The 24,695-nt window shown below is 35.4% G+C and overlaps 1 protein-coding gene across 2 annotated transcripts in view; it reads left to right on the top strand.

The window, feature by feature from the left end:
* LOC117121728 (gastrin-releasing peptide receptor-like) overlaps positions 1-14,060 on the top strand; it is a 14,875-nt gene extending 815 nt beyond the window's left edge. Inside the window, exons 1-2 of one of the 2 annotated variants that reach the window (XM_033267013.1) lie at positions 11,614-11,668; positions 12,389-14,060. In XM_033267013.1, coding sequence (XP_033122904.1) covers positions 12,433-13,512 — 1,080 coding nt within the window. In that variant the 5' untranslated portion in view covers positions 11,614-11,668; positions 12,389-12,432 and the 3' untranslated portion in view covers positions 13,513-14,060. Of the gene's footprint in view, positions 1-11,613; positions 11,669-12,388 lie in introns of those variants that run through there. The other variant, XM_033267012.1, reaches the window with a different exon arrangement.
* Positions 14,061-24,695: the final 10,635 nt, after the last annotated feature.

Raw genomic sequence — 24,695 nt, 5'->3', positions numbered from 1 at the left:
CCAGACACTTACTGCGTCCGCACGACGGTCGTACGACCGTCGCACGACGAATCCACATTTGCTTCCGGCGAGCGGTAGACGACGCAATGCCGTCTGCTGATTGTCAGTGGCAATCTGAACGGATCCTCATTAAAATAGACGATCCGTTGGGTCTGCGTCTTCGCGTGCGTTCTTCGTCGCGTCGCCGTCGCACGCAATGAGTAACCGGCTTTAATAAATTGATAATGATATTAAACTCTACAATAGAATAAGCTAGCCTAGAAGGATAATAATATATAATAATTTAAAAAAAATATAAAAATTGTATATAAACAAAGAAATAATAGTAGGCCATATGAAACAGGTTAAAATAAATGAACCAGAATAAATAGAAATTATAATTAAATGTGACTGAAATCTGAGAGAAAGTATGATTTTCCGGCAGAAGGCAAATTCACTGATAAATCCGAAGTGCTTATTGAGATCGTGAGTGTTTGTGTTACGTTTTTTAAGTCTCAAAGTCACTCTCTAGGCAGTGGATGGTTTCCAAAAATAAACACTGTTCTATGGCGAGCCAAGTTGTCATTTAATGGTTAATTATCTTAGTTTTAAATAGAGATATCTTAGTTTTTATCTCTATTATAGAAATATCTCAGTTTTAAAATAGAGATAGCCTATGTTTATTTTAAAATATCTTAGTTTTAAATAGAGATATCTCTGTTAAATTAGATTTGGTAGAGATATCTCTATTTAAAACTAAGATATCGCTATTTAAAACAAAGATATCTCTATTTAAAATAGGGATATCTCTATTAACTAAGATAGGCCCATCTCTATTTACGATTAAATGACAACTCGGCTAGCCATACTGTTTTCCTGTATTCGTTTAGGCCCTACTAGTCTTAGGTTTTACCGACATCTGTATTAGACCTGGTTCTCCCATTTAGTTCTTTTTTCCTTTGTTCCTTTGGTCGGCTTTTAGAATATGGTATTGTTGAGATTTTCAATATTATGATAATGTTGTCGCCAAATCGCCTTGAGCGTGTCTTTGGCTATCAGCTGCTCCTGTATACATATCATGTTTCTTATTAGAAACCAGAAAGACGAGATACTGTACATCATTTCATATTAACGATTTTTTTTTTATTATTAAGCCTATTGTTAATAATTTTTAAAATCAATCGGTCCTTAATAATTTCGTTTACATTATGAATGTAACTCTATGATGATTATTTTGTAGTATCGTTCTTACTCATTGTTGAAATTCGTATTATTATAAACCCTTAATAATACTATTACTCCTATTAAAAATGTATTACGGTTCTCTAGGAACAGTGGGGCATTCATGTAGCATTAGAGGGACATGCACCTCTTATTTTAACAGCCACAAAATATTTAATTGAAAATATAAATTATTTTTAAACGTTTATACTATCACGTGCCAGGATTCATGATGACACATTTTGAAAACAGGAGAAATATTGGAATATCTATTTTGGTACAGGAAGCACTCTCGTATTCAGGGTGGGGTCTCGTATTCAGGGTGGGGGGGGGGGTTAGGGTTTGATGAAATCCATTTCCGAATGAAGAGCCGGCCTCCCTCACTCCCCCACTCTAATACGGAGCTTTGACATCACGTCGGTCTAGTAGAAAGACAGCAAAACAGACAGAAAATTAAAACAATCTTATTTTCTCGGTGTAAGCTTGCAAATTCCCGACTTAAAAGTTTTCCATAGCAGGTCGTACTAAAAACTATGGTTAGCAAAATGATAAATGGTTGCGACACTAAAATTCGCTTCATTGAGATATTAACAAACGTCAACATTTAGAAAGCTAAGTCTATATGGCCTACAACTGTGAGGGATCCGCCTACTAATTCTGCACCATTACTACGGGTATTCACTACATGAGGACACACTAAAGTGAATTAAAACAATCCCGCTTCAACCAAGGACTAATAACTGTGACCAGGATAGGAAGCTGGCTGGTTTACGCCGTCTAACTGGAATTAGCCTTATGTGTGGTATTGTTATGATAATAAGCCAGATAAGCACAATCTGCACACGCTCAGAAAAACAAAACTTTCCTTAGCCACACGCGCGGCCCGCACTGCGTATCGGCTTGGCGTACAACTAGGCCTAGCTGAGAATTACGGTACGGTAAAACAAAGAAAAAGCGTATTAAAATAAAAAATTGAGAAAAAAAGAAAAAAAGAAAGAAAAAGAAAAAACTGATAGACCACAACGCCTCAAATGTTATTTTCGGGCGTCTAGAACACAAAAATTTCGCGGGGGCATGCCTCCGGACCTCCTAGGTCATTGTTGTCTCGATCGGCCCAAATTTCGGCCCCTTCGGCCCCCCCCCCCCTTTTGGACATCTCTGGATACGCCCCTGTGATTGGTACAACTGCTGCACAGACAATTGATATTACAGTTTAAAAACTTGTTCAAGCATGCAAATATCATTATGGATTTGCGGGAGATGGTTTATTTCGGGAAAAATATGCGGGAGTTCTTCCTGCCAGTTTCTAGGAGACCCCATTGCGAGACTCTACGGGAGACTTGGAATTCATGGGTACTAAATGTGGTCCTTAGATTTCTCTATTTGAATGTAGGTAAGAATGGCCCCGGAAAAAATGGCCCCAGAAAACATGGCCCCGGAAAAAATGGCCCCAGAAAAAATGGCCCCGGTAAAAATGGCCCCATATGACAGGTAGGTAAAAATGGCCCCAATGAAAAATTCGGTAATAGAAATGAATATCGAATACCAACGATGGGGACTTTCAGAGGCCTGGCATTTCGCGGTACGTATTACTGTCATGGATAACATCAACAACAAATCTAAATTGCTAACGAGCACAAACATTTTAAAACGGAAAAACAGTACAGTAAAATGTACAATAGTCAACGAGTTTGTCAAACAAGGTATAAAAAAAAGTCTTGCCTTGGGTAGCATCTTTTTAATGAAAATCATTAATTTCATTAAAAAAAACACAAGTTACTGATTGATTAAATAATTCTATTTTAAATAAGAAATGATTATGCACAGTAAAGGTAACATAGGACAACATTTAAAAGATCATTATATTAGTGCTACTGAAACTGGTAATTATTTCAAGGTTTTATCTAAGTGCAAATCCAAGTTTAATTGTTTATTTAAAGAAATGCTTTGGATCAAAGAACTGAAACCTACACTTAACAAACAAACTGATTCAGTCAAAGCCAAACTGTTTATTTAGTTAATCTGCTAAGAAGGGCTAATTATTGCTTAGCTCCATTGTGGCTCCACAGAGTAGGCCCTATTGATATGTAAATTAATTACTTACTTCCTGTCACTGCTTGGCATTTTTGTTTTTATTTTTTTTCAATTTACTTGATCTTGAGAATGGTGGACCCGAAACGTCGATCTTTCTTGTCATTAAATTTTGTTTTGAGATTATGTTCTTAATTGATTTAATAAATAAAATCCACAAATAATAATTTGATTTACTAAATTTCATTATGTAAAAATAGTTATGCTTTAACATAGATTAAAAATATGTTATGCCTTACTTATTTTTAATCTATGGTCTTTTTAATTAATTTTCTTTTTTTTATTGGAAATTCCGTAGTGCAGAGTAAATTTATCAAAACCCATTAGGTTTACATTAATATGAAAAAAAAAATTAGTTAATACAGAAATAGTATATAAAATGATCTCAGTTTCCAAAGTTAAAGCAAAAGATCTAATATAAACACACATATATTAGGCAGGATGTATTTGTTTGAAAAAGAACCCACTCTTTTGTGAAATTAAGAGGTTTATAGGTGAAAATTGTAAATTTAGAAATAAGTTTTATTTTTTCCTTTGAACTGAGATCAATATGTGATTTTTTTTTTATTTCTTTAAAATCATTTGTTTTTTAACAATTACAGCACATGCAAATAATGTTCTGAGAGATAATTGAAAAACAATGGCCATTGAATAACATTTTTTGATAGTAGAAATAAAAGTTTTAAAAACGTTATTTCACTAACAAAGTAGAGGAATGACATACAGTATACAGTACTTTACCAAAATATGCAACTCATAAATAACCACAAACTTCACTTTTGTTAAATATCAAATGAATTAACTTTACATGTTATAAACAATGCAAATAAACAGTAGTTAAAGCATGTGGATCAATTGTGTGTTACAGAATTTGATTATTGGGGAGATTCCTTTTGAAAACTAAATTAGTTAAGATAAAAAAAATGCATATAATGACTCAAGAAAATATAATGACTCAAGAAAATCAGTTTTAATTCAGAATTTGATTATTGGGGCCATTTTTACCTACCTGTCATATGGGGCCATTTTTACCGGGGCCATTTTTTCCGGGGCCATTATTTCCGGGGCCATTTTTTCCGGGGCCATTTTTTCCGGGGCCATTCTTACCGTACACCTCTCTATTTAGATGGAAATTAAAAAATAATACATTAAATGTTTTAAAATGGTTGTACAGTAACTGCATGCTCCTATTTATTCTTAATTAAACATTTCTTAGTAGCCAGACATCAACTTGTCTTTCCATTAAAATATTACTAACATTGCCACTAACATTATCGTCATTCAATAGAAAAAAACGCCATACAGAAAACAGTGCATTGGCTAATATATCTACGTGTAAGTAATATATAACACAATTTATTGTATTGGCGGGTACATTTCAACTTTATTGACAATAATTAATTTCAATATTTAAGATTGATTTTGAAATTGTTTAGAGATATAATATAAAATAACAAATAACTATTATAAAATTTTGGCAAAGGTATAATGGCCAAGCCGGCCCTGATTAGGCCTACTTCCAATATAAAAAATTGTAACCCTTAAATTAAAAGTGAAGACAATAATTTTTCTAAAATATGCATGTGCTATTTCCCAGCTGAGGAGCCATTTTTTCAACCATGGTGAAAAAAATGTGTTGCACCCCACCACTCACCCACGCCCACTCTTATTAAAATGGCCGGACCACTATGAAACAAAAACACGGCGTCAATACGATTTAACAAGACGCCTGTTTGGATTAATTAATCACATGACAGGCGCAATTTAAGAATATTTGAATGTTGTCGTCGTCGCCATAGTTTTTGATATTTCACCATTTTGAAAAACCTGCAATATATGCCAGCTGCTGCTCTAGGTTTTGTGGCCACTACGAATGGGCACGAATGCAATGCGACGCCGTCACAACAGCGTTACGACACTCGCACGATGCTGCTGCGGTAGGCGAAGATTATTTTCACAGCTACGATTTAGCAGGATTTTTTTAACGTTCCAAAAAAATCGCGCTCCATCACAATAGCATCAAGATACAGTATGAAGCGCAACGGTGAATTACGTGCGATCATGGGGGAATAATCGAAATATAATTGAATCTTAACTGACCTCGTCAACATTCATTTGGACACTTCGAGGTTGTTAATTCCTGCCTTTAACTATTTTATGTTCAGTGGCGAGAAGGAGTTAGAGGCCCTATGCATTGAGTTGAAATGGGTCGGCTTAGAAGGAGTTAGAGGCCCTATGCATTGAGTTGAAATGGGTCGGCTTAGTTTGAGCTGGGTTTCCATACAATCGCTACACGCTGTCGCTGACAGCTTCGGTGATGCTGATTGGTCGGTCGAATCGGAGAGCCTTCTTATTGCATCGGGGACTACCGGTACGCAGTACAATGATTGTACTGAAAACACTGTAGCGACAGTGTTTGTAGCCATTTTAAGGAAACCAGACTTTAGACGACGCGACGTCGTTTGCTGATTTTCGGTTGCATAATTAAAATTTTTATTTGTACAAAATTAAAATATTTTAAAATTCAAAAAAAAGAAGAAAATCTTAAATTTGGGGAAAAAAAAGAGTACCAAGACGCGATTTGAACTCACGACCTTAATTTCTTTAGAACACATCCTTAACCGACCGTGTCATCCACGCGAAGTGCCTTATTATGAAACCCCTGTTTTGTTTTGTAGGTGTAGGGGGAAAATTTAGTTTTTGTTGGAAAAAAATGTTGGAAATCACCTAGTTTATGTGTACAAAATTCCCTGCATGTATGTTTAAAACTGGCGACGCTTGATGCTTAAAGTTTTTGTAACTAGAACAAGAACAAGAACAGCTGTGGCTCTGGGGTCAGCGCCTTGCGCGGACCCAAAATGTTATACCGCTATGTGTGAACTAGGGTTCACACTTGAAATCCCGACTTGATTCAGTGCAAAGAAAATAATGGTCAGAAGTGTTCTCCAGCCTTGTGGTGTAATGAATTTCAAGCTCTGTCCAGATTATCAAATTTTCTTTGACATAAGCTGTTATGCCCATATATAATCATGATGTGCCTATATATGGTCATGATTTGATGGCATCATGACCATATTTTTGTAAGGATGAACCCAACACGTTTTTTCATAAGATTTTTTTTTTATTAATATAAACCATTATTCATTTTATATCAACTATCTGTAGACCATTTTTTGAATTTTTTTTTTTTTTTTTTTGCCTTTTAAATAATTTATATTTTAATCACTCAGTTCAATGAACACGCGCACTTAACTGGTTTAATGTTCCACAGTTCATTAATTCATTCATTTCACTTTATGTCTCAATAACTCCATAGAACAATTATGCAACTGATACAAATATAAATAAGTAGTAACAAGATAGAGATAACTCTAGAATGTCTTGCAACAATGCTGCAAAATATATAAATGCACAAACGTTAAAGAAGAGGAATCTGAGACCAAATTGGGGACTTGTTGGGAATTCAAACCTGATTAAAGCATCCAATTCCTTCAAACTCATGCGCATGCCTATCAGATCCTTGTCATTGATGCATTGCAACAGATGATATGATTTGTGAGCTCAATTGATAATTTTATGTGACTTTAAAATGAGCACGTTAATTTTTTGACACTGACTTTCTGACACTTTTTAAGGGACAATAACTGTCTCTTATACACATCTAGATGTGTATAAGAGACAGGTGTATACTGCTGTAAAATATTATTTTTCTATGTTTGAAAAGTGTGTTAAATAAGAACAATATAAGAACATTTCGAGTCTGAAATCGGCCAAAGAGTAAGAACCTGTCTCTTATACACATCTAGATGTGTACTACTAGTGACTCTTCTACGAAACTGAAAAATACATTTCCTAAGATACTCGTAGAATGATTAAGGAAATCTTCGAACAACAAACATCTCACTAGCGCTACAAAATCTAGACAAATTTAGAAACATGCGAAAAGCATTATTGTAACAAATTTGTAAATATCTAATGGTTGTTACATGTAATTTTTCCACAATTAAGCACAGTACATGTTTATATAGTACGGTAACTATTAAAGAGTATGCATTTAACATCTGTAACTCGTGGTTCTTGCAGTGTATTATGCAGTTGACGTTGTTTTATATGTCAGGAAAAATGATCGGCGAATAAATGTTAACCTCCAACACACAATAATGTTCATTAATGGTACAATATAAATAAATTAAACATTAATACGGACAAAACTAAAAGCATGTTAATAAAAAAACAAACACCAACTCATATTCTAAGCAGTCTTGGAAACCAGTGCCTTGAAAACGTACAGCATATAAGATAGCTTGAGACTTACAAGATACAAGATACAAGATACTTTTATTGTCACTTATAGAAAAACTTGAAAAATTCTTGAAAGTGATGAAAATTTAACATGGGAATATCGCATTAAAGAAGTACTGTAACAAGATATACAAGTGCTGAACTAAATCTACTCTCGAAACTAGCATACACTAGCAAGAATTTATCTAACAATAATACAGCCATGTATGGATTATGGTATTTCATTTTGGAGAAATAGTAGCAATAAAAATAAAACAGTAATCCACTGACTGCAAAAAAGGGCAGCACGTATGTTAATAACTTTGATTGTAAGTTGTAATGCAATTATACATGGCGAGGATATCATCAATAAACTGTCAAGACGAGATTATTCTATAGCTTGTTTATTGCAACGAAATTGAAATTGTATTCTACCGACACGGGGATATAGCACCAGAAACTCGGACTCGCTCAATATCTCACCACCTAAAGTAAATGTAAGAACAATGAAAATTTCACTCAAATATGCTGGCGCGCATGTATGGAATAAGTTGCCACGCGAATTGTAAGAATCGAATAACCTTCGAAATTTTAAATTAACATATAAAAAACTATATTTCATAGAAAAAATCTTCAATATTTTAATTCAATTTATTGCACTCCAAATTAAGTTGTACATAGGCCTATTACATTTGAACGTCCATGTATATTCAATGCCGTAGATTGCAGCTACATTTTGTGACGTTGGGATAGTTCCACACACTTTTTCTAATGGGTCCACAAAAAATGGTCCCAATTTTTAAAAGTTTTATACAAAAAATAATGTTGACTTTTTGAAAAGTATGTCCAGATTTCTTATATTTAGCCTTAAATGGGTAAAATTTTAAGAAATAGGTCCAGATTTTTCATATTTTTGCGTAAAATGGGTTAACTATTAAAATGAATTCACATTATTTGAATTTACGCGAAAAGTGGGTCACCTTGATATTGTCCCCCACTGTTTGAAACTCCTGGCTACGGCATTGTATAGGGTCTATATTATGTATACATGATTAAACGTGGGCTTTGTAATATGTATGTGAATTTCTATAGTGCATATGACGGCAGATACGTGTTTATTTAAATGCCTTGACTATGTGTGATGCATAGTTACGTATTAATATTATGATAGATTTTTATGACCAATTGTAAACCAACCATGGATATAATAGACATAGTGTGAAAACCAAGAAAGTACTTTATTTAACATCTCATTTTTGGATGAGCGGAGGCTGTGTTTTGTATGTGCTGTAACTAGGGTGATACAATAAGTAACGAATTTTCCATATCGAGTTGATGTGATAAATACGTGGGTGACTAGTTTCGTTCCTGGGGTAGGGGCAGCGTACATAGCCTACCTGTGTGATAAAAAGCCCGTGACATTTTGCGTCGCTCGTATTCTGCCTGATGATATGGAACGCCTTTTGACATTTATAAGCAGAATAAATTAACGGTTGTCATTTATTATTTAGATTTGTTAGCCTAATACTATGAGAAACAACCGTAGTTTGTCAGGAATTTATATAAACTACTCAGAAGTCAGAGTTTCCATTCCAGTGCAAGTCTAAATCAGTGATGGCGCCAGGACCTGCCCGACGGAGGGGCTAAAGGCCCCGGCGGCGGGGGGGGTGGCTAGTGGAGCAAATCGAGTCTCACTTGTCTGGGGGCCAGGGGGCTTCGCCCCATGGAAGTCACGGATATTTTACGAATTATGGCGAATGTTTAATACTTATTTGATAGGCATCGAGTTACTATAATATGTCTTCATGTAGGCTATGTTTTCTAATGTCGAAATCCACTTCAGCAGCAGCAGCAGCAGCAGCAGCAGCAGCAGCAGCAGTAGTAGTAACATCATACTATTGTATGATGGAGAAGGTGAAGTTGGGTGGGGGGCTCGATGATCAGTTGAGGGCGCTAATTCGCAAAATATGGTGATTTTAGGTGATTTTTAACTACTTGACCGTGAATTTGGGGGGGGGGGCGACTGGGGGAAGCCGACTGGGGATCCCCTGGGGGAAGCCGACTGGGGATCCCCTGGGGGAAGCAAATTTTGCTTTATATTGCAAATATCTTTTTTTTATTTATCTGCGTTTAATATTGAAAATGGAGTCGGAGGGGCACACCATATCCGGTGATAGTAGTTTTTATACCGCTTTTGCCAATCCTCAGCCCTCCTCTTTCTTTATTGATTTTGTTGTTGTTCTGGCTGGAAGGAATAAAATAAAATAAAATATGTGAAAATGTTGAAATTCTAGGCCTTCTTTCATTGACTGTGATGCAAAATTGTGTATAGCATTATAAGAATGCGTACCTATTTATTACACTTTTTTTTACTTTAAGAACACATTTTATAAGAACACTGAGTTGAGGCTGAAATTGCTTAAAAATTAAGAACAAAATAAGAACAAATTGAGGCTGAGGTAAAGTATAAAAAAAATAAGATTTTTGTTAAAAAAAAAAAATCTAGAAAAACCACAAAATTATATCTGTACCTTATCTGCAGTAAGTGTATGTTATACCCTCTATAATACAGTACAGTAGGTGACCTACCTGTCATTTGGGATAATTTTTACCAGGGTCATTTTCTGGGGCAAATGTTCCCCAGGGGCATTTTCAGGGGGAATTTTTTCCGGGCGGCAACTTTTATTCAGTACAGTGTATACTGCTGTAAAATATTATTTTTCTATGTTTGAAAAGTGTGTTAAATAAGAACAATATAAGAACATTTCGAGTCTGAAATCGGCCAAAGAGTAAGAACACTGGGCCTGGGCAAAATTTTACTTTCTTATAAAAATAGTGTATTTATAATATACGCCTTGCATAGTTACAACGGAATGACACGACACTTGGTGATGAAATAACTTGTTTAGATAAAATCTTAATTATAATTACGAAACAACAGTTGTATAATTAACTTTAGGCCCAAAAATCAGTCTTGTGATGACGGAAACATGCAAAGGTATCATTTCCTTTTGAACTAATAGGCCTATGCGCTAATACATAAACACACGCATATCCAATGCGTTTAGCGTTTCTGTGTTTCTTGGCTTTCAAGATCTTTAGCTTTTGGTTGCTAGTTGTTATGAAGTGGTGTTGATGCCATTTCACTAATTTCTTCATTGGTAAAATCCATGAAGAATTAAGCGTTGTAGGCTCTATTGGATATACTAATTACTTAGGCCTAAGTTCTTTTTATGGTATCCATTTTGACCTTTTCTTGCTAAAAGTTATAGGCCTGTGTCATGCTATTATTATAGGCAAGATTCCCAAATAAAGCAAAGTATACCAATGGTGGGCTTAACATTCTAGCCTCGAATAATCAACTGTTCAGATAGTCCCCGGAGGTGTGAACGATGACTTGCCTACTGGGTTTGGACACACGAACTTTATTGATTTGAGCAGGTTTTTAAAGAGATTTTACCATTTAAAAGATCCAAAACTATTCCAAGGATATTATACTGAATGAACTTCTGGTATGAATAATAAAAGTATTTGCCAGTTGAACCTATTAAAACCAAACATTTAGATAGAGGTTTCTGAGACAGTCTTCACTTCACACTTGCATTTTTAAAATATCTGTTGAGCAACTTAATATGATGAATGACATTTTCGCCGAAATCTGCACCAATTTTATGCAACTTCCGTGTCTGCTCCCTGATTTTAAAGAAATCAGGGAGCAAAGGCACTCGAGTTGTCACAAATTAACAAAAGAAAAATACAAAATTTCTAAGAATACCTTTATTTATTTATTGTAAAAATGCAATTTTTAATGTTTTTAATCTGTGATGTTTGTGTATTAATAATTAATCCTTTGATGTTTTTATATTACTTTCCTTCAATGTTTCATATTACTGTTCTGTATTATTGTAAGTATCATTTAATTCAGTCCTCGACTGCGATTTTGATATTGAATAAAATGAAATGAAATTCCATATTAGGTTTCCTATTTAAAGTGCAACATTGTATGGTTTATGTACATTTCTTATCCATGTCACTCTGCAGGTAGCGTATTTAGTGTACTGGATTGAATTATTGATGAAGTTAAAGTACGGCTTAAGTGAGTTTATACCCATTACAATGTTGTATAGTGACTGACACATGAACAGTAATACAACAATATCATTTAAAGTCTACTATGGCTATCGGAATTACTGAATTGATTGATTAGAGGGGGAAATCCATGGGGAAACCTCACTGTATCAAGGAGATTGCTGATTAATGAGCTGAATTTTAGGGGATTGCGTGGTAGAAAAATGTTTACTGCGAGAGGGAGAAATTTGGTGATTTTGTCCTTATAATGGAGATTTCTATGATGGGTTTCATAGTGGGTTTTGAAATTTTTTTGTGGAATAAACTTTGCATAAATAGTATTTACGTAATTTACAGCATTTGTTTGGTCGTTACACCCTGTTTGGCAATGTTTTGGTTTTGCTTGACTTAGCAAATAACTTTGCTTGCATATAATGTGTATGTAATGGCTTTGACAAAATATTATTTTAAAATAATTGAAACAAATACTATTTAGGGCCTACATAAGTTAAGGTCATTATTTGGTTAAGGAACTTTGCTTGCATATACCATAGAGGTTATTCCTCCATGCATATACTATGTATGTTTAGTTGTTAGGCCCAGTTTGTTAATTGGCTAACACCAGTTAGCCGACTGAGCTAAAAAGCTCTGTTTGTATATATTATAGCAAGTAAAATTTCACACTAAAACTTCATCTGAATGACAAAAGGTGGCGCTAATTGTGATGTATTTATTTTTGTTTTTTCAGACGGCGTTTTCAGTCATTGTTGATAGCCTGCTGCATGTCGTACAATGGATAATTCGACTTTACCGTTTGCATGCCAACATGAGCCGATTGAACTGGAAGAAATCATACGTATAATTATCATAATAGTTTGCAGTGTCGTCGGTATTGCTCTAAATGGGATCCTCATCATCGTTGTCCTTTCTACTGACGGTCGTGGAGATGTTTCCGGACAATTTCAGACTGTGATGATATTAAGTATATCTATTAGTGATCTTGCCTACCTGATTTTGACTCCAGTTCACGATATTAGCATGATTTTCTATGACAGTGTTTTCGGATCACCTGTAGTGTGCCCTATGTTCGGTTTCGTACTAGTATTCACCCAGGGAGTATCATCACTAAGTTTGTGTCTCTTGAGCTTTGACAGATACAGAGCGATTATGAAGCCCATGCAGCACCGTCAATGGCAGAAAAAACGACGGTATGCTGCGGCTACCGCCTTCATATGGACACTGAGCATATCGATGGCTATACCACAGCTGTTCATATCAGGTTATGAGGTGGAAGAGTGTGACGAAGGCCCTGATATGCCCTACTGTGTGCACAATAATCATTTCGGTAATTTAGAAAAAATCTACACTACAATACAAGTCGTGGTGTTTTACCTGGTGCCAGTGATTTTCATAACTGGATGTTACGGTACTATAGCGCATAAACTGTTACAAACACCTCAATTCGAGAAGAATGTGTCTCAGCGAAAGGCAACGAAGCAAAGGAACAAACTATCCATGGCGCTTGTCATCATCTCTATATCTTTTGGAATCTGCTGGTTTCCAATTATGTTAAATAAGATTTGTATGCAATACATCGACATATTCTCAAGGTTTGATATCATGAAGTGGATATATTTTGTGAAGGCTTGCCCTATTTTGGTGTACGTCAATTGTGCTGTGGACCCATTCATTATGTTTACACTCAGTCGCAAGTACTGCGTTGCTTTGACGAAACCATTCCGAAATTGGAAACTTCTTCCCAAAAGACTCACACTCCACAGAAGACCCACGTACACCACAGAAACAATTGTGCTAGAAAGCAGCTCCCAACAGATAGGCTTAAACAACACTGAGAGAATTTCGAAAATATAATAATAAACATAAATTATTTGATGACTGCAACCGACAAAACAATTAAACAGTACATCAATCGAAGTTATGGTTGTTGAATTGGGAAAGAAGAAAACAAAAATATAAATAATAAGTACAGGTATATATAATGTATTGATATATAATTGTGTATAGAAATTACATGCGATCATATACGATATGGTATGGTGTGTTTATAATAAATTTATGAGCATAAAATCTACGCTAGACATATGTACTAAGAACCATATTTAATGGAAAATGGAAACAATGAAAAAAAAAAGCTACATCCACGAAAGACAAACAATAAAAATCTTAGCAATTACAAAGTATACGCTCTAAAAACGAACCCAAATTTCACTTTGATGAATATTTGAGAGCAAGAACGACGTTTGGAGAATACTATTAGTCGTATGAAGAACGATTTCAATTACAAAAGGTATACGTCATAACTACCTAGTTGATTAATATACGTACCAATCTGTATTGAGCTAAAATAGGCCACTATCTTTCATTTAAAAATTGAAATGACTTCGACAATGACAAATGGATATGTTGTCAGTATGTTACTGGTTATCAATTTTCGAATTTTTGTACTGTACATAAATGACCGCCGTCTGCTGATTGCCGATGGCGTTGTATTCTGCATGGAATCACGTCAGCCGATATTCATTAGAAGTAATGTGTTCCTGACTTCAATATAAAAATAAGTTGAAATTCGTAGAGTGAAAGCAGATTACTTTAAACGTCACAGTACCATTCAACCTTTATTACACTATTACGTACGCCTATTATTTCGTTAAAAGGAAGTGTCAATCAAACTTAGCAATTGACCAATCAGAACAAGACCAGGGATACTCGCGTGTACTACCATGGAGGTATAAAATAGAATACCTCCATGGTACTATAGGCTATGTTCTCACACGGCAGCTAACGGTTAGCAGGATCCGGATCCTTCTAACCGTTAGCTGCCGTGCGTCCATACGAGAAAATCCCGATCCGGATACCCAGAATATAATGATCGAATCACTGACCAATAAGAAACTGGAAATTGTAAACGCGTACGTGTGATTGGTTGATGATAGAAACGCGCTCACTTGCTAACCTATAGCGCTTGCTAACTGTTAAGGCCAACTCAGACAGCGTCGTACGACGCAGCCCGACGCGATTTGTTGTGGCGTCGGGTCTGAGTGAGTTAAACGCAGACGTGATGGTGTGCGTCGGGGGCAGTCGCGTCGTAGAATATAAAACATGTTTAATATTTCTCACGACGGCTTAAGACTGTCCCCGACGATAAATCGGGTCGGGCTGCGTCGGCCGACGCTGTATGTCTTAGTTGGCCTTGTAGCGGTATCCGGATACCGCTAACGGTTAGCGCTAACCGATCGGGCGTTCTCACGCATGTGCTAACGGTTAGCGCTAACGGTTAGCTCCCGATCCGGATACTAGGGCTCTCGTGAGAACCAGGCTACACACACATGGGACGTGTATTTTTTTCGCTAAGCCTCGCCCCTTCCTTGTCGTTGTTAAGATCCCACAAAACGACAGTGCTGAAATACGCAAAAGTGCGTTTGCGGGACAACACTGTGCTTGTTAGATACGCACGTATTCCTGGTCCTGTTCTGATTGGCCAGTTGGTTTGACGGACATTCCGGATAGGTCCATGACCAGTAATGACATTAATTATGTCACTGTTACTTAGAAACGCATATGTAGCAGAACGTTTACAGAGTTAATTTTCCAGCAGATAGACTGGTTGCAAATCTAACAATTACTGAGATATTATACTTTGGTCTTAATGAATAGTTTGATGACATTGAATTTTAATTCACACTTCTTCGGAGACATGTATAGGCCTATCATAGGCCTATCTTGGTTATCACCAATCAAACACTGGGAATTTAAACAGTGTTTCTGTGTATAGCGTATAGATATTCCATTGTTAAGATCAAAATAACTTGTTTGTTTAATTTACATTGTGTAACTTGTTTTCTCTTTATAGTGTATACGGTATATATCTGTTTAAATTATTATTTTGAATAAAGTGAAAAGAAGAGGGAAAAAAGAATCCAAATAATTATACAGGTACTCAGTATACCGTTTTGTTCGTTTATTACTCAGTGCTATTTTGAAAAAAAATTTTAAAAAGTAAATAATATAACCATTACATAAACAAAATAGTGAATTAATGATGAAAAACTTAGTAAAAAGTATATATATATATATATATATATATATATTTGCATCAGTAGGCATATAACGAGTAACCAGATATTTTTGTGATTGGAATTCTTGACATATTTATTATTATGTGTCCATGAAATCAAATAACACCCTGAGGCGGGAGAGAAAGCAGCCTGTTTAGCATATAGATTTAGGTGTTTTGTTATTGAATTACTGTTTTTCCACCAAGGAGATGTCATCCCATCGCTGTTCGTATGCCTATTTGTCTGTCTATCTTTTAGCTAGATTACGCAATAATAATAATAATAATAATAATAATAATAATAATGAAATGATTAAAAATATGTATTGAGAGCGTAATAAGTAATTTAGAGCGCTTATAAGATCTTTGATTTAGAGACGGAATACTGTAAAAACCGAAAGGTCCACTGATAAATCTCAGAATAAGATACATATTCCAAGTATCGAAATGCACGCCATCGTGTCGGGATTCAAATATTGAATCCCGACACGATGGCGTGCATTTTGATACTTTTGAATCCCGACACGATGGCGTGCATTTCGATACTTGGAGTATGTAGAATACTGTACAGTAATCCGAAAAGAAAAAATTGAGTATGGGACGATAAAAAAAATGGCGGGCACTAAGCGCAATAAAGAGTGAGTAAAAGTTTTTGTTATTGCTATTGCTGAAAACAACGGTATGTTAATATAATAATTCGGACCAATTTTGACTATTGATAGGAAATTGCAATACCATATCTAGTCAGCCGAACTATTATTTTTTCCTGACAGGTGTGGTGTTAACAACGAGACACGTTTCTGCCAGTTTCGGCGTAACTTCTCCTATCTCCTCTGAAACCGCTGGCAGGAATGTGCTCATTTTTCATACACTGGTTTCTATAAGGCTAGATATTGGATGGCAACGAAAGAAACAGCCAAAAACCACCCAAAATGAGTACCTTAACGGCCATGTTTCGCGAGTTGTTTACGTCACATAAAAACTATAGCAACCCCTCGTTTGTGCTATGTGTCGTAGGTTCGATTCCCACTGTCATTTGCGATGTTTTTTTTTTTTGTTTTTTTTTTTTTTTTTTTTTTTTTCTCTCTTTCCTTTTTCAGTGTACGTACTGAACATAACATCAGGTACGGTAAACATCGATTCGTATTATTTTTCCTGACGCAAAAACGTAATCAGAAGTAATGATGATGACGATGACCGTCATAAGGATGGTGAAGATAATGATAAAACCAGGGAACAGTGAAATTACACTGTTCCCTGGATAAAACTATAATAATATAAATAATAATAATAGGCCAATGCCTAATAATAACAATAGGCCCAATAATGCATAACGATAATAATAAGATACGATGAAGCTGTATTGTCACAGTAAATATAGCTATGAGGTGATACAATACTAGAATTAGAAATTTATAGAATAGCATAATATGAAGCCATGAAGCATCCTTTGCAATGAAGGCGTCACTGGTAGCATAACCAATGAATATATCTTAGTGAGGTTAGAAGATGCGATTATAAATTTACCATAAAGCAATTCGCATCATCAATTCTATGAGTTCTATTAATTTAGGATTTGGTGCCTTTACCGCGGCTACTGCCGTACTATTCACGGTGTTAAGCACTTTTTCCAATGTGTGATCGGTATTAATTCATTACAAAATAAATCCGTTATAACATGGAGGAAATATTTCCTCCATGGTCAAACACAAATAATTCGACTTAATTAAAGATATTTATTTATTTATGATAGGCCTAATTATTTTGGCTTACGGTGGGGATGGGGGGTGGGGTGGTGGTTGCGCCTCAGAGGTATAGGCCTATGCAGACTTTAGTTATTAGCTTTCAATAGACCTTTCTGCTAAGCCCCGCCCCTTGGATATTGTTGCTAAGCTCCCACAAAACGACAGATTGTTAAAACATACGCGAACACGTGCGTTTGTAGGACAACACGTGTGCTGGTTAGACACGTGCGTATTCCTGGCCCTGTTCTGATTGGTCAGTTGTTAAGTTTGCTTGATACTCCGGAAAGGTCCAATAAATAGGGTTTAGTAGAAAATCGTAAATTAAGGGTCAGTAATCTTTTAAAATAGTCTGGTAATTGAGATTTTGTAGTAAAACGTCTGTAAATCAGTGTACCGAATTATTTTGTTTTAAATTGAAAGTTCTTAATTTAGTAGGCCTAATTTTAAATGAACAACTTACCGGTAATTTTTATTGAATTTTGAGACGTTTTTAATTCATTATATACTATTATTTTATTATTATTATTGCTATGCCGTTGGAACTCAGTCGATCTTTATGATTATGAAGTAATTGTTTTGTTACTGATATGCAATATATTTTTCAGAGGTCTAATCAACAGAACACTTTAAAAATTAGTGAATTTCCTGCGGGGCTTACCTCTACGTTCCTCTCTTTTCAAATACCATACTTTCATGTGATTTTATTTCGTCAATATCAACATCATAACACAGCCAGTTAAAAAATGTAAAACAGTAAAATATTTTCGTTAGATGATAAACAAAAAGTAAACTGGATTGTGGGTTTTTTTTTCCTCCGAGGGTATATCTGTATCATTAAAACATATACAGAGAGTATCGGTCTTTCGGGGAACTTGGTTCAAGTGGTTTACATGAGGTGCAGGCGCGCCTACGCGTTGTGAGAATATTTTTGAAATTTGCTTTAAATTACTTTGTGTAAAGCAAACTTTAGCACTGAAAAACCTATAACACTTTAACATTTTCAATATCATTTAACTCCGCACAGAATGCGAGTAGGAGTAATCTAGGCCTAATTGATATGGACCTACAATTCCGTTATTGCATAAAAACTAGGAATGATTTATATTTCTACCACTTCGTATACCATTCTATATGAATCCCACGGCACCGTGAGACGCCACCTGATTCCCTTTTCTATGAATTGATTAACACAAATTTACAAAAAGGTAGGTCTATTGTTTATGTCATATTCAATCTGATTACCGTGACATTTGAATCACAGTGAGGTATCTAAAAAGACAACCTAAATGAGATAAGCAGTAATATCCGAGGCTGACAACCCGTAACAGATAATTGCTGCAATATCAGCTGTCATATTACATCATGTTAACAATGTTTCGCATTCCTCTTAATAATAGGCACACAATAAGTATAAGTATTTATGTAATAGGCCTATGTTAACTCAGTTACAATAAACTTTAAACAATCTAAGGAAACCAGCTTGGAATATGGAGTACGGTACGGTACCTCAGGGCTCAGTAATCAGTCTGGCCATATACTCTTCCTTTGGGGAATCTCATCAGAAAACATAAATTAAACTCCCAATCCTAGGCTGGTACGCAAGGACGTTTTGGTTAAACCTGTAAAAGACACAAGTGGATAAAGCTGTCAAAGCAACTGAAAGCTTTATCAACGATATTGGCACATGGATTGCCAAGAAATTGTTAAAATTGAATAACGGCAAGCCTATAGTTCGCCGTAATTGGAAGCAAATAATTTGCAATTTGTAATTTGCTTTGTGGATTTTTTCTGAATAAATGTAATTACTTCCTTCAATGGTAAATACAACTTAGCGAAAGTGAACGTTCCATGTATGAATTTGCATGGGCGTCGATCGGTGGGGACAGGGGGGACACGTCCCCCACTTTTCAAAGTAGGGGGACATCATATTGAATGTTCCCCCACCCCCACTTTTCACCAATCTTCTATCCCCACTTTTAAAAGCGAATGTAATGAATAACAATTACGCATGACTCATGAATTTTGTCTGTTCATTTTTCCAAGTACGGTACGGTACGTATTTTCCGGACCAAAACCGAGTAAAAACGCAATTGTTTATACATTTCGTAACCATCTCAGAAACCACTAGATCGATTTTATGGGTGCAGCGGTTATCAGAGGCTAAATTTATTGTGAAAACAATGTACTGAACGTTGTTAAAATTGGAAGCGTGTATTATTAGGCCAATATTTTTACAAACTCAAAAGTGCACAATTTCTACTATAAACTATTTATTCCTTTTGTATATTATTATGACCCGCATACGTATATACTAGTGTTTAATATTATCTACATACATAGGTAATATTAAACACTAGTATATACGTACGTTTGATATTATCTACATACATAGGATTACTGTTTTTTATAATTTCAAAAAAAAATATAGGCCTAGTTAGTAAATTGAATTTTATATAGCCATTATTAAATAATGGCTTTAGTAAATTGAACTTTATATAGCCATTATTAATTAATAATTATACAGCCTTTGACACGGACATGTCTATCTATTTCGATTTAGTTATACCAAAAGTTTACAAACTCCAGTGTTACTTTGACGCAATCTCGCAATGACCTCTTGATTGATTTTAAAAGTACTGTACATGCAAAAAGACTAAATTAATGACTTTTTTAAGTTTATCTTATTTGTTTTTCATGGTTCGAATTCTGAATACATCACAAGCTAATCAGTAGATAATAATCATTATTTTTATGAATTTTAGTTTGCACAAAATAGGCCTACTTATAAGCGGGCATAATTATGACTAAAAAGATAATTTTAAAAACTTTTTATGATGAGTATTTCAGTGGCAGATTCAAGGGGCCCAGCCAGCCCACCATCCCCCTTTTTCTTTTTTTTTTTCTTTTTTTCGAAATTTCAAAGTGGAGAAAAATTAAAATTATATTCAAATTCAGTCTGAGAGTGCCATTTTCGACCAACTATAAGATGTGCCATAATCATAAATTTTCTTACCTCAGCCCCAACCATGGCGGTGCTGAGGTGCTCTACACTCTCCATCTGTGAAAGTCCCTCTCTGGGCCCAGCTCCATTTCAAATTACTGGATCCGCCACTTGATATTTTGAAAATTTCATATGGAAATAAATGTTAATTGCATTGCTTAAAATCAATTAAAAGGCTATAAGCGCCAGAGCTTCCGGGGGATTTGTCCCCTGGTCCCCAACCAAGGCTTGGGCCTACGTCCCAAGGCTTTATTTCTCATTTTGTCCCCCCCACCCACCACTTTCAACCACGGGTCGACGCCCTTGACAGGCCCGTATCCAGGGGGTTTTATGGTTCGGGAGAACCCCCCTTTTCTAGCAACCCCTCATTTCTGACGAAACCCCCTCTCTAAATTTCCCAAATAGGTCCTCCAACCCCAACTAATGCACTGCAGACCAACCTCCGACCAGAGGCCTCATACATTTAATGAGGACCGTCTATTGATAAATTTGGCCTATGTTTGTTACTATCAAATAGTAACAATCAACAGACGGTCCTCATTAAATATGAGGTCTCTGGTCGGTGTAAAATTTTATAACATCATGTTCCTATATATTTGAGCACAGTATTATTATCTATTTATTTGATTCATACATTATTTGTGTTCTCAGTGCTAATATTATTTTAATATTATTTTCAATGATTTACCAGCTGCTCCTATAAGCTTTTATGTATTACGTGCTTAAAATAAAAAATTCGCTCCACTATGTGTGAACCCTAATTTATATGAAGGGAGAGAGATTATGGTCTGAGATCCATAATTATATCGTACCGGCCTCTGTGATCTGAAGCCAGGCACTTAATGCGTCGTACGACGGCCATACGACCGCCGGCCGACGAATCCAATTTCGCTCTATGTGAGCGTTAGAAGAAGCGACGCCGTCTGCTGATGTCGGTGGCAGTCTAAACGGATCGTCATTAAAAACGATCCGTTGCGCGCGCGTCTTGGCGTTGCGTTTACCATGGAATTGCAACGGCCGAAGACCGTCGGATGAAGTAAGTGCCCGGCTTAACGTTACCTCATGACGGTCGCCAAGATAGCGAGGGATTACGGGTTCGATTCCCCCAGACCTCTTGTTTTCATACAAATAATAAGGATTTCGTTGGTGAACTATGTTTACCATTTTTAACAACCTGTTCTAACATAATTGAGCACTGTTTATTATCTATTTGATTATACATTATATAGCAGAAGCTTGATTTGAATGTGTAGGCCTATATATATATTAGCAGCATCCTTGACGGAATGTTTGAAATTAAGAGTTTACAAATTAACAAATGATGTTGAGTAACGTTTATAACAGTGCTGTCATCTGTTATAATACCAGGCCATTATTACCTGTCTCTACAGACATACATTTGCCGACTCTTCTATCATTAAAAACCTGCTACTTAACCCAGAAGACTTTACCGCACATAAGAGGGTCTTGGCATGGCGGATATACATGATATATATTGTAAAAACTTTGTGGTGAGTAGGCCTACAGTATAATAATAATGTTAATGATAATAATAAAGCCAAAAAAACCCGCCCCTAACTCACTGAAAAAACAGGGGCTGAAAAACCAAAAAAAAAAACTTTACAAATTAAAAAAAAAAAAAAATGTGAGTGAATTTATCTTTATTTTTTGCCAGATGCCCCACAAATTAGTTTAAAGTTGTTGTCTGATGTAAGATATTGCCATTTTAGGCCTCTGTGGGTTATTTTTATTCCATCTGATGAGTAAAAAAAAATTAATTAATTAAAAAAAAACTTTTTCCACCCGCCCCTATTTATCATTTAAAAAAAAAGAAGGGCAAACAAACAATTTATTTTATTAGGCCTAATAATTATTATTATTATTATTATTATTATTATTATTATTATTATTATTATTATTATTATTATTATTAGTGGAGTGTATTAGTAGCAGTAGTAGTAGTACTAGGAGTATAAGTAGTAGTAGGCGTATCATTATTATAAAAATAGTTATATTAAATCACAAAACAAATTAAATAGGCCTAATCATAACATATCATAATAAATGATTTCATGAAATTTTGAATCGGGATTGATACGTGATGATTATGTGCACCTCTATTTATCAATTTATGTATTTGATTAATTAATTGAATAAATTGAACCTCCAACTGCCAAATTTTAGCTACTGCTACCTTTACTTATGTGCATAAACAATATTGAAGTGCGGCATGTATAAAGAACAAGTTCATCAGAGTCATGCATTTTGCTCAGGGCTTTACAATTTCAAACCTGGCGATGATTATTTGTTACGCCCATAGGGGTATTGCGAGAAATTAATTAAGAAAAAGTGATAGAATAATAACGAATAAAGCAAAACCCCATAATAATCAAATCTAGTAATAACTAATGGCTACGTGTATCCTTAAAAATTCACAACGAGAGCATAGAAAACATTTAATTTGCTCTATACATATAACTATACCAACTTTAGTATTGATACATTTACGTTACGGTGCGTTACACGCTCTTCTATCAATTTATTAATATAAATTGTAAAAGTATAGCGTTTCAGATTGACAATGGCATGTTTTTGTCAGCCGATATGGCTCTCAGCGGAATTTGATGTTATTCTCTAAATTTGCATTTTTTTTTTTTTTTTTTGTAGTCGTACGAGGAAATATTCTTCGCTCTAGGACGGACGCAGGAGGGGGAGGTGCAGACTGTTCAATCACTCCCCCCCCCCCCCAACTTGTATTTTATTCTTGATATATTTTTTTTATCATTATGAGCTTTAGTGATTTTATAAAGTATGAGTGTGTGAAATGCAATTTCCGGGCACATATAGGTCCATATTTTCTAAATTTTTGAACCTCACCTCCAACCATGGTGGGCCTGAGGTGATGTGGACTCACGCTCGGACCCTAACACCAAATCCTGCATCCGCCCTACTTCAATGATGGTGGAATCATGTAGCAGACAACGAGTTGTTTTTCCCGCACGGCTCAGTCCTCCGGCCAATGTTGTTTTTCCTCTACATTAGCCACAGGTCAACGGTGTAGGCCTACTAATAGGTGCCCGGCGAACAGCCGGGTCCAATGGGGAACAGGAGTGTCACCAGGGAAGGGAATACTCTCTTCTCACACCATATTTATTCACACTCTTTTTGGGAATTAGATAATCAAAAGCAGTCCGAGTTAAACAGTTTGTGGTCAGTCGTAAATTTCCCAACGGGTAACTTTGCTTGTGATATACGGTACTTAATAAATAACTGACTATTTGTTTATCATTACACAGATAATTTGTGAATTGAAAACGCACTTCCAGGTCGTTGTCCGCCTGACTCTATTTAACAAAGGGAAATTGTAATCGCCATAAAAAAGAGATTAAAGCCATGCTCCGGAGAAAATGTTACTATGTTGTAGAACTGATTTTTCTGAAACACGGAGAGCGGTTATGACAGATATTTGAATATTTAAATATTGGGGGAAAGGGTTGAAAAGGTGGTTACGTCCTCTTTACCCCAGTTTTTAAATATTCAAAAAATATAGCCCTATAAGCATATTCGTAAAATATGATTTTTTGCGAAGGTTTTGGGTGTTGACGGATTTTATTCCAATTGCGGCCCTCAAAGACCAATTTGGATTGCAGCGACGTTAATAAAAAATCACATCTAATTTTGAAGTGGACTGTACAGCAAACACCGAGATTACACACGGAAGACGTATTCCTAATAGGGATCACTGCTGGGAAGTACTACTGTGTAATCTTAAAAATAAGCTCCTCGAAAAGAAGCCCATGGGCTTCAAATCAAGATAGGACTACTATGAGCTTCTTTTCGAGATTGTAGGCTATACTTACATTACATTCTTTGATGATTTATGATGTGTCTGAGGCATATCAATATAAAATAATATAAAAATAACCCGAATTATAATTGAAACGGTACACTGGCTTTGATCAGGGAGTTGTTTTGATCAACTTCGTGCATGCATTCAATATGAAACCGTTTAATGGCTTCAGATTGAAGCTAACTCCGGTTTATCTTAAATTCGTTAGGAGATTCGAAATTGTTAATAATATGACAATATAAGTTACAAATTTAGGCCTACACATAAGTTTATTAAATTTCTAGGCCTACATTAGATGCTTATTATTTTGAATTTTATGGTAATAAAAGATACTTAGATACAAGATTTTAATTTTATTGAAAAAAAAAATATTACGAAATGAAG

The sequence above is a fragment of the Anneissia japonica genome, unplaced genomic scaffold (genome assembly GCF_011630105.1).
Source record: "Anneissia japonica isolate Jap-2015-1 unplaced genomic scaffold, ASM1163010v1 scaffold287709_len1912824_cov184, whole genome shotgun sequence".
Classification (NCBI taxonomy): domain Eukaryota; kingdom Metazoa; phylum Echinodermata; class Crinoidea; order Comatulida; family Comatulidae; genus Anneissia; species Anneissia japonica.
This window is presented reverse-complemented; position numbering and strand designations above follow the sequence as displayed.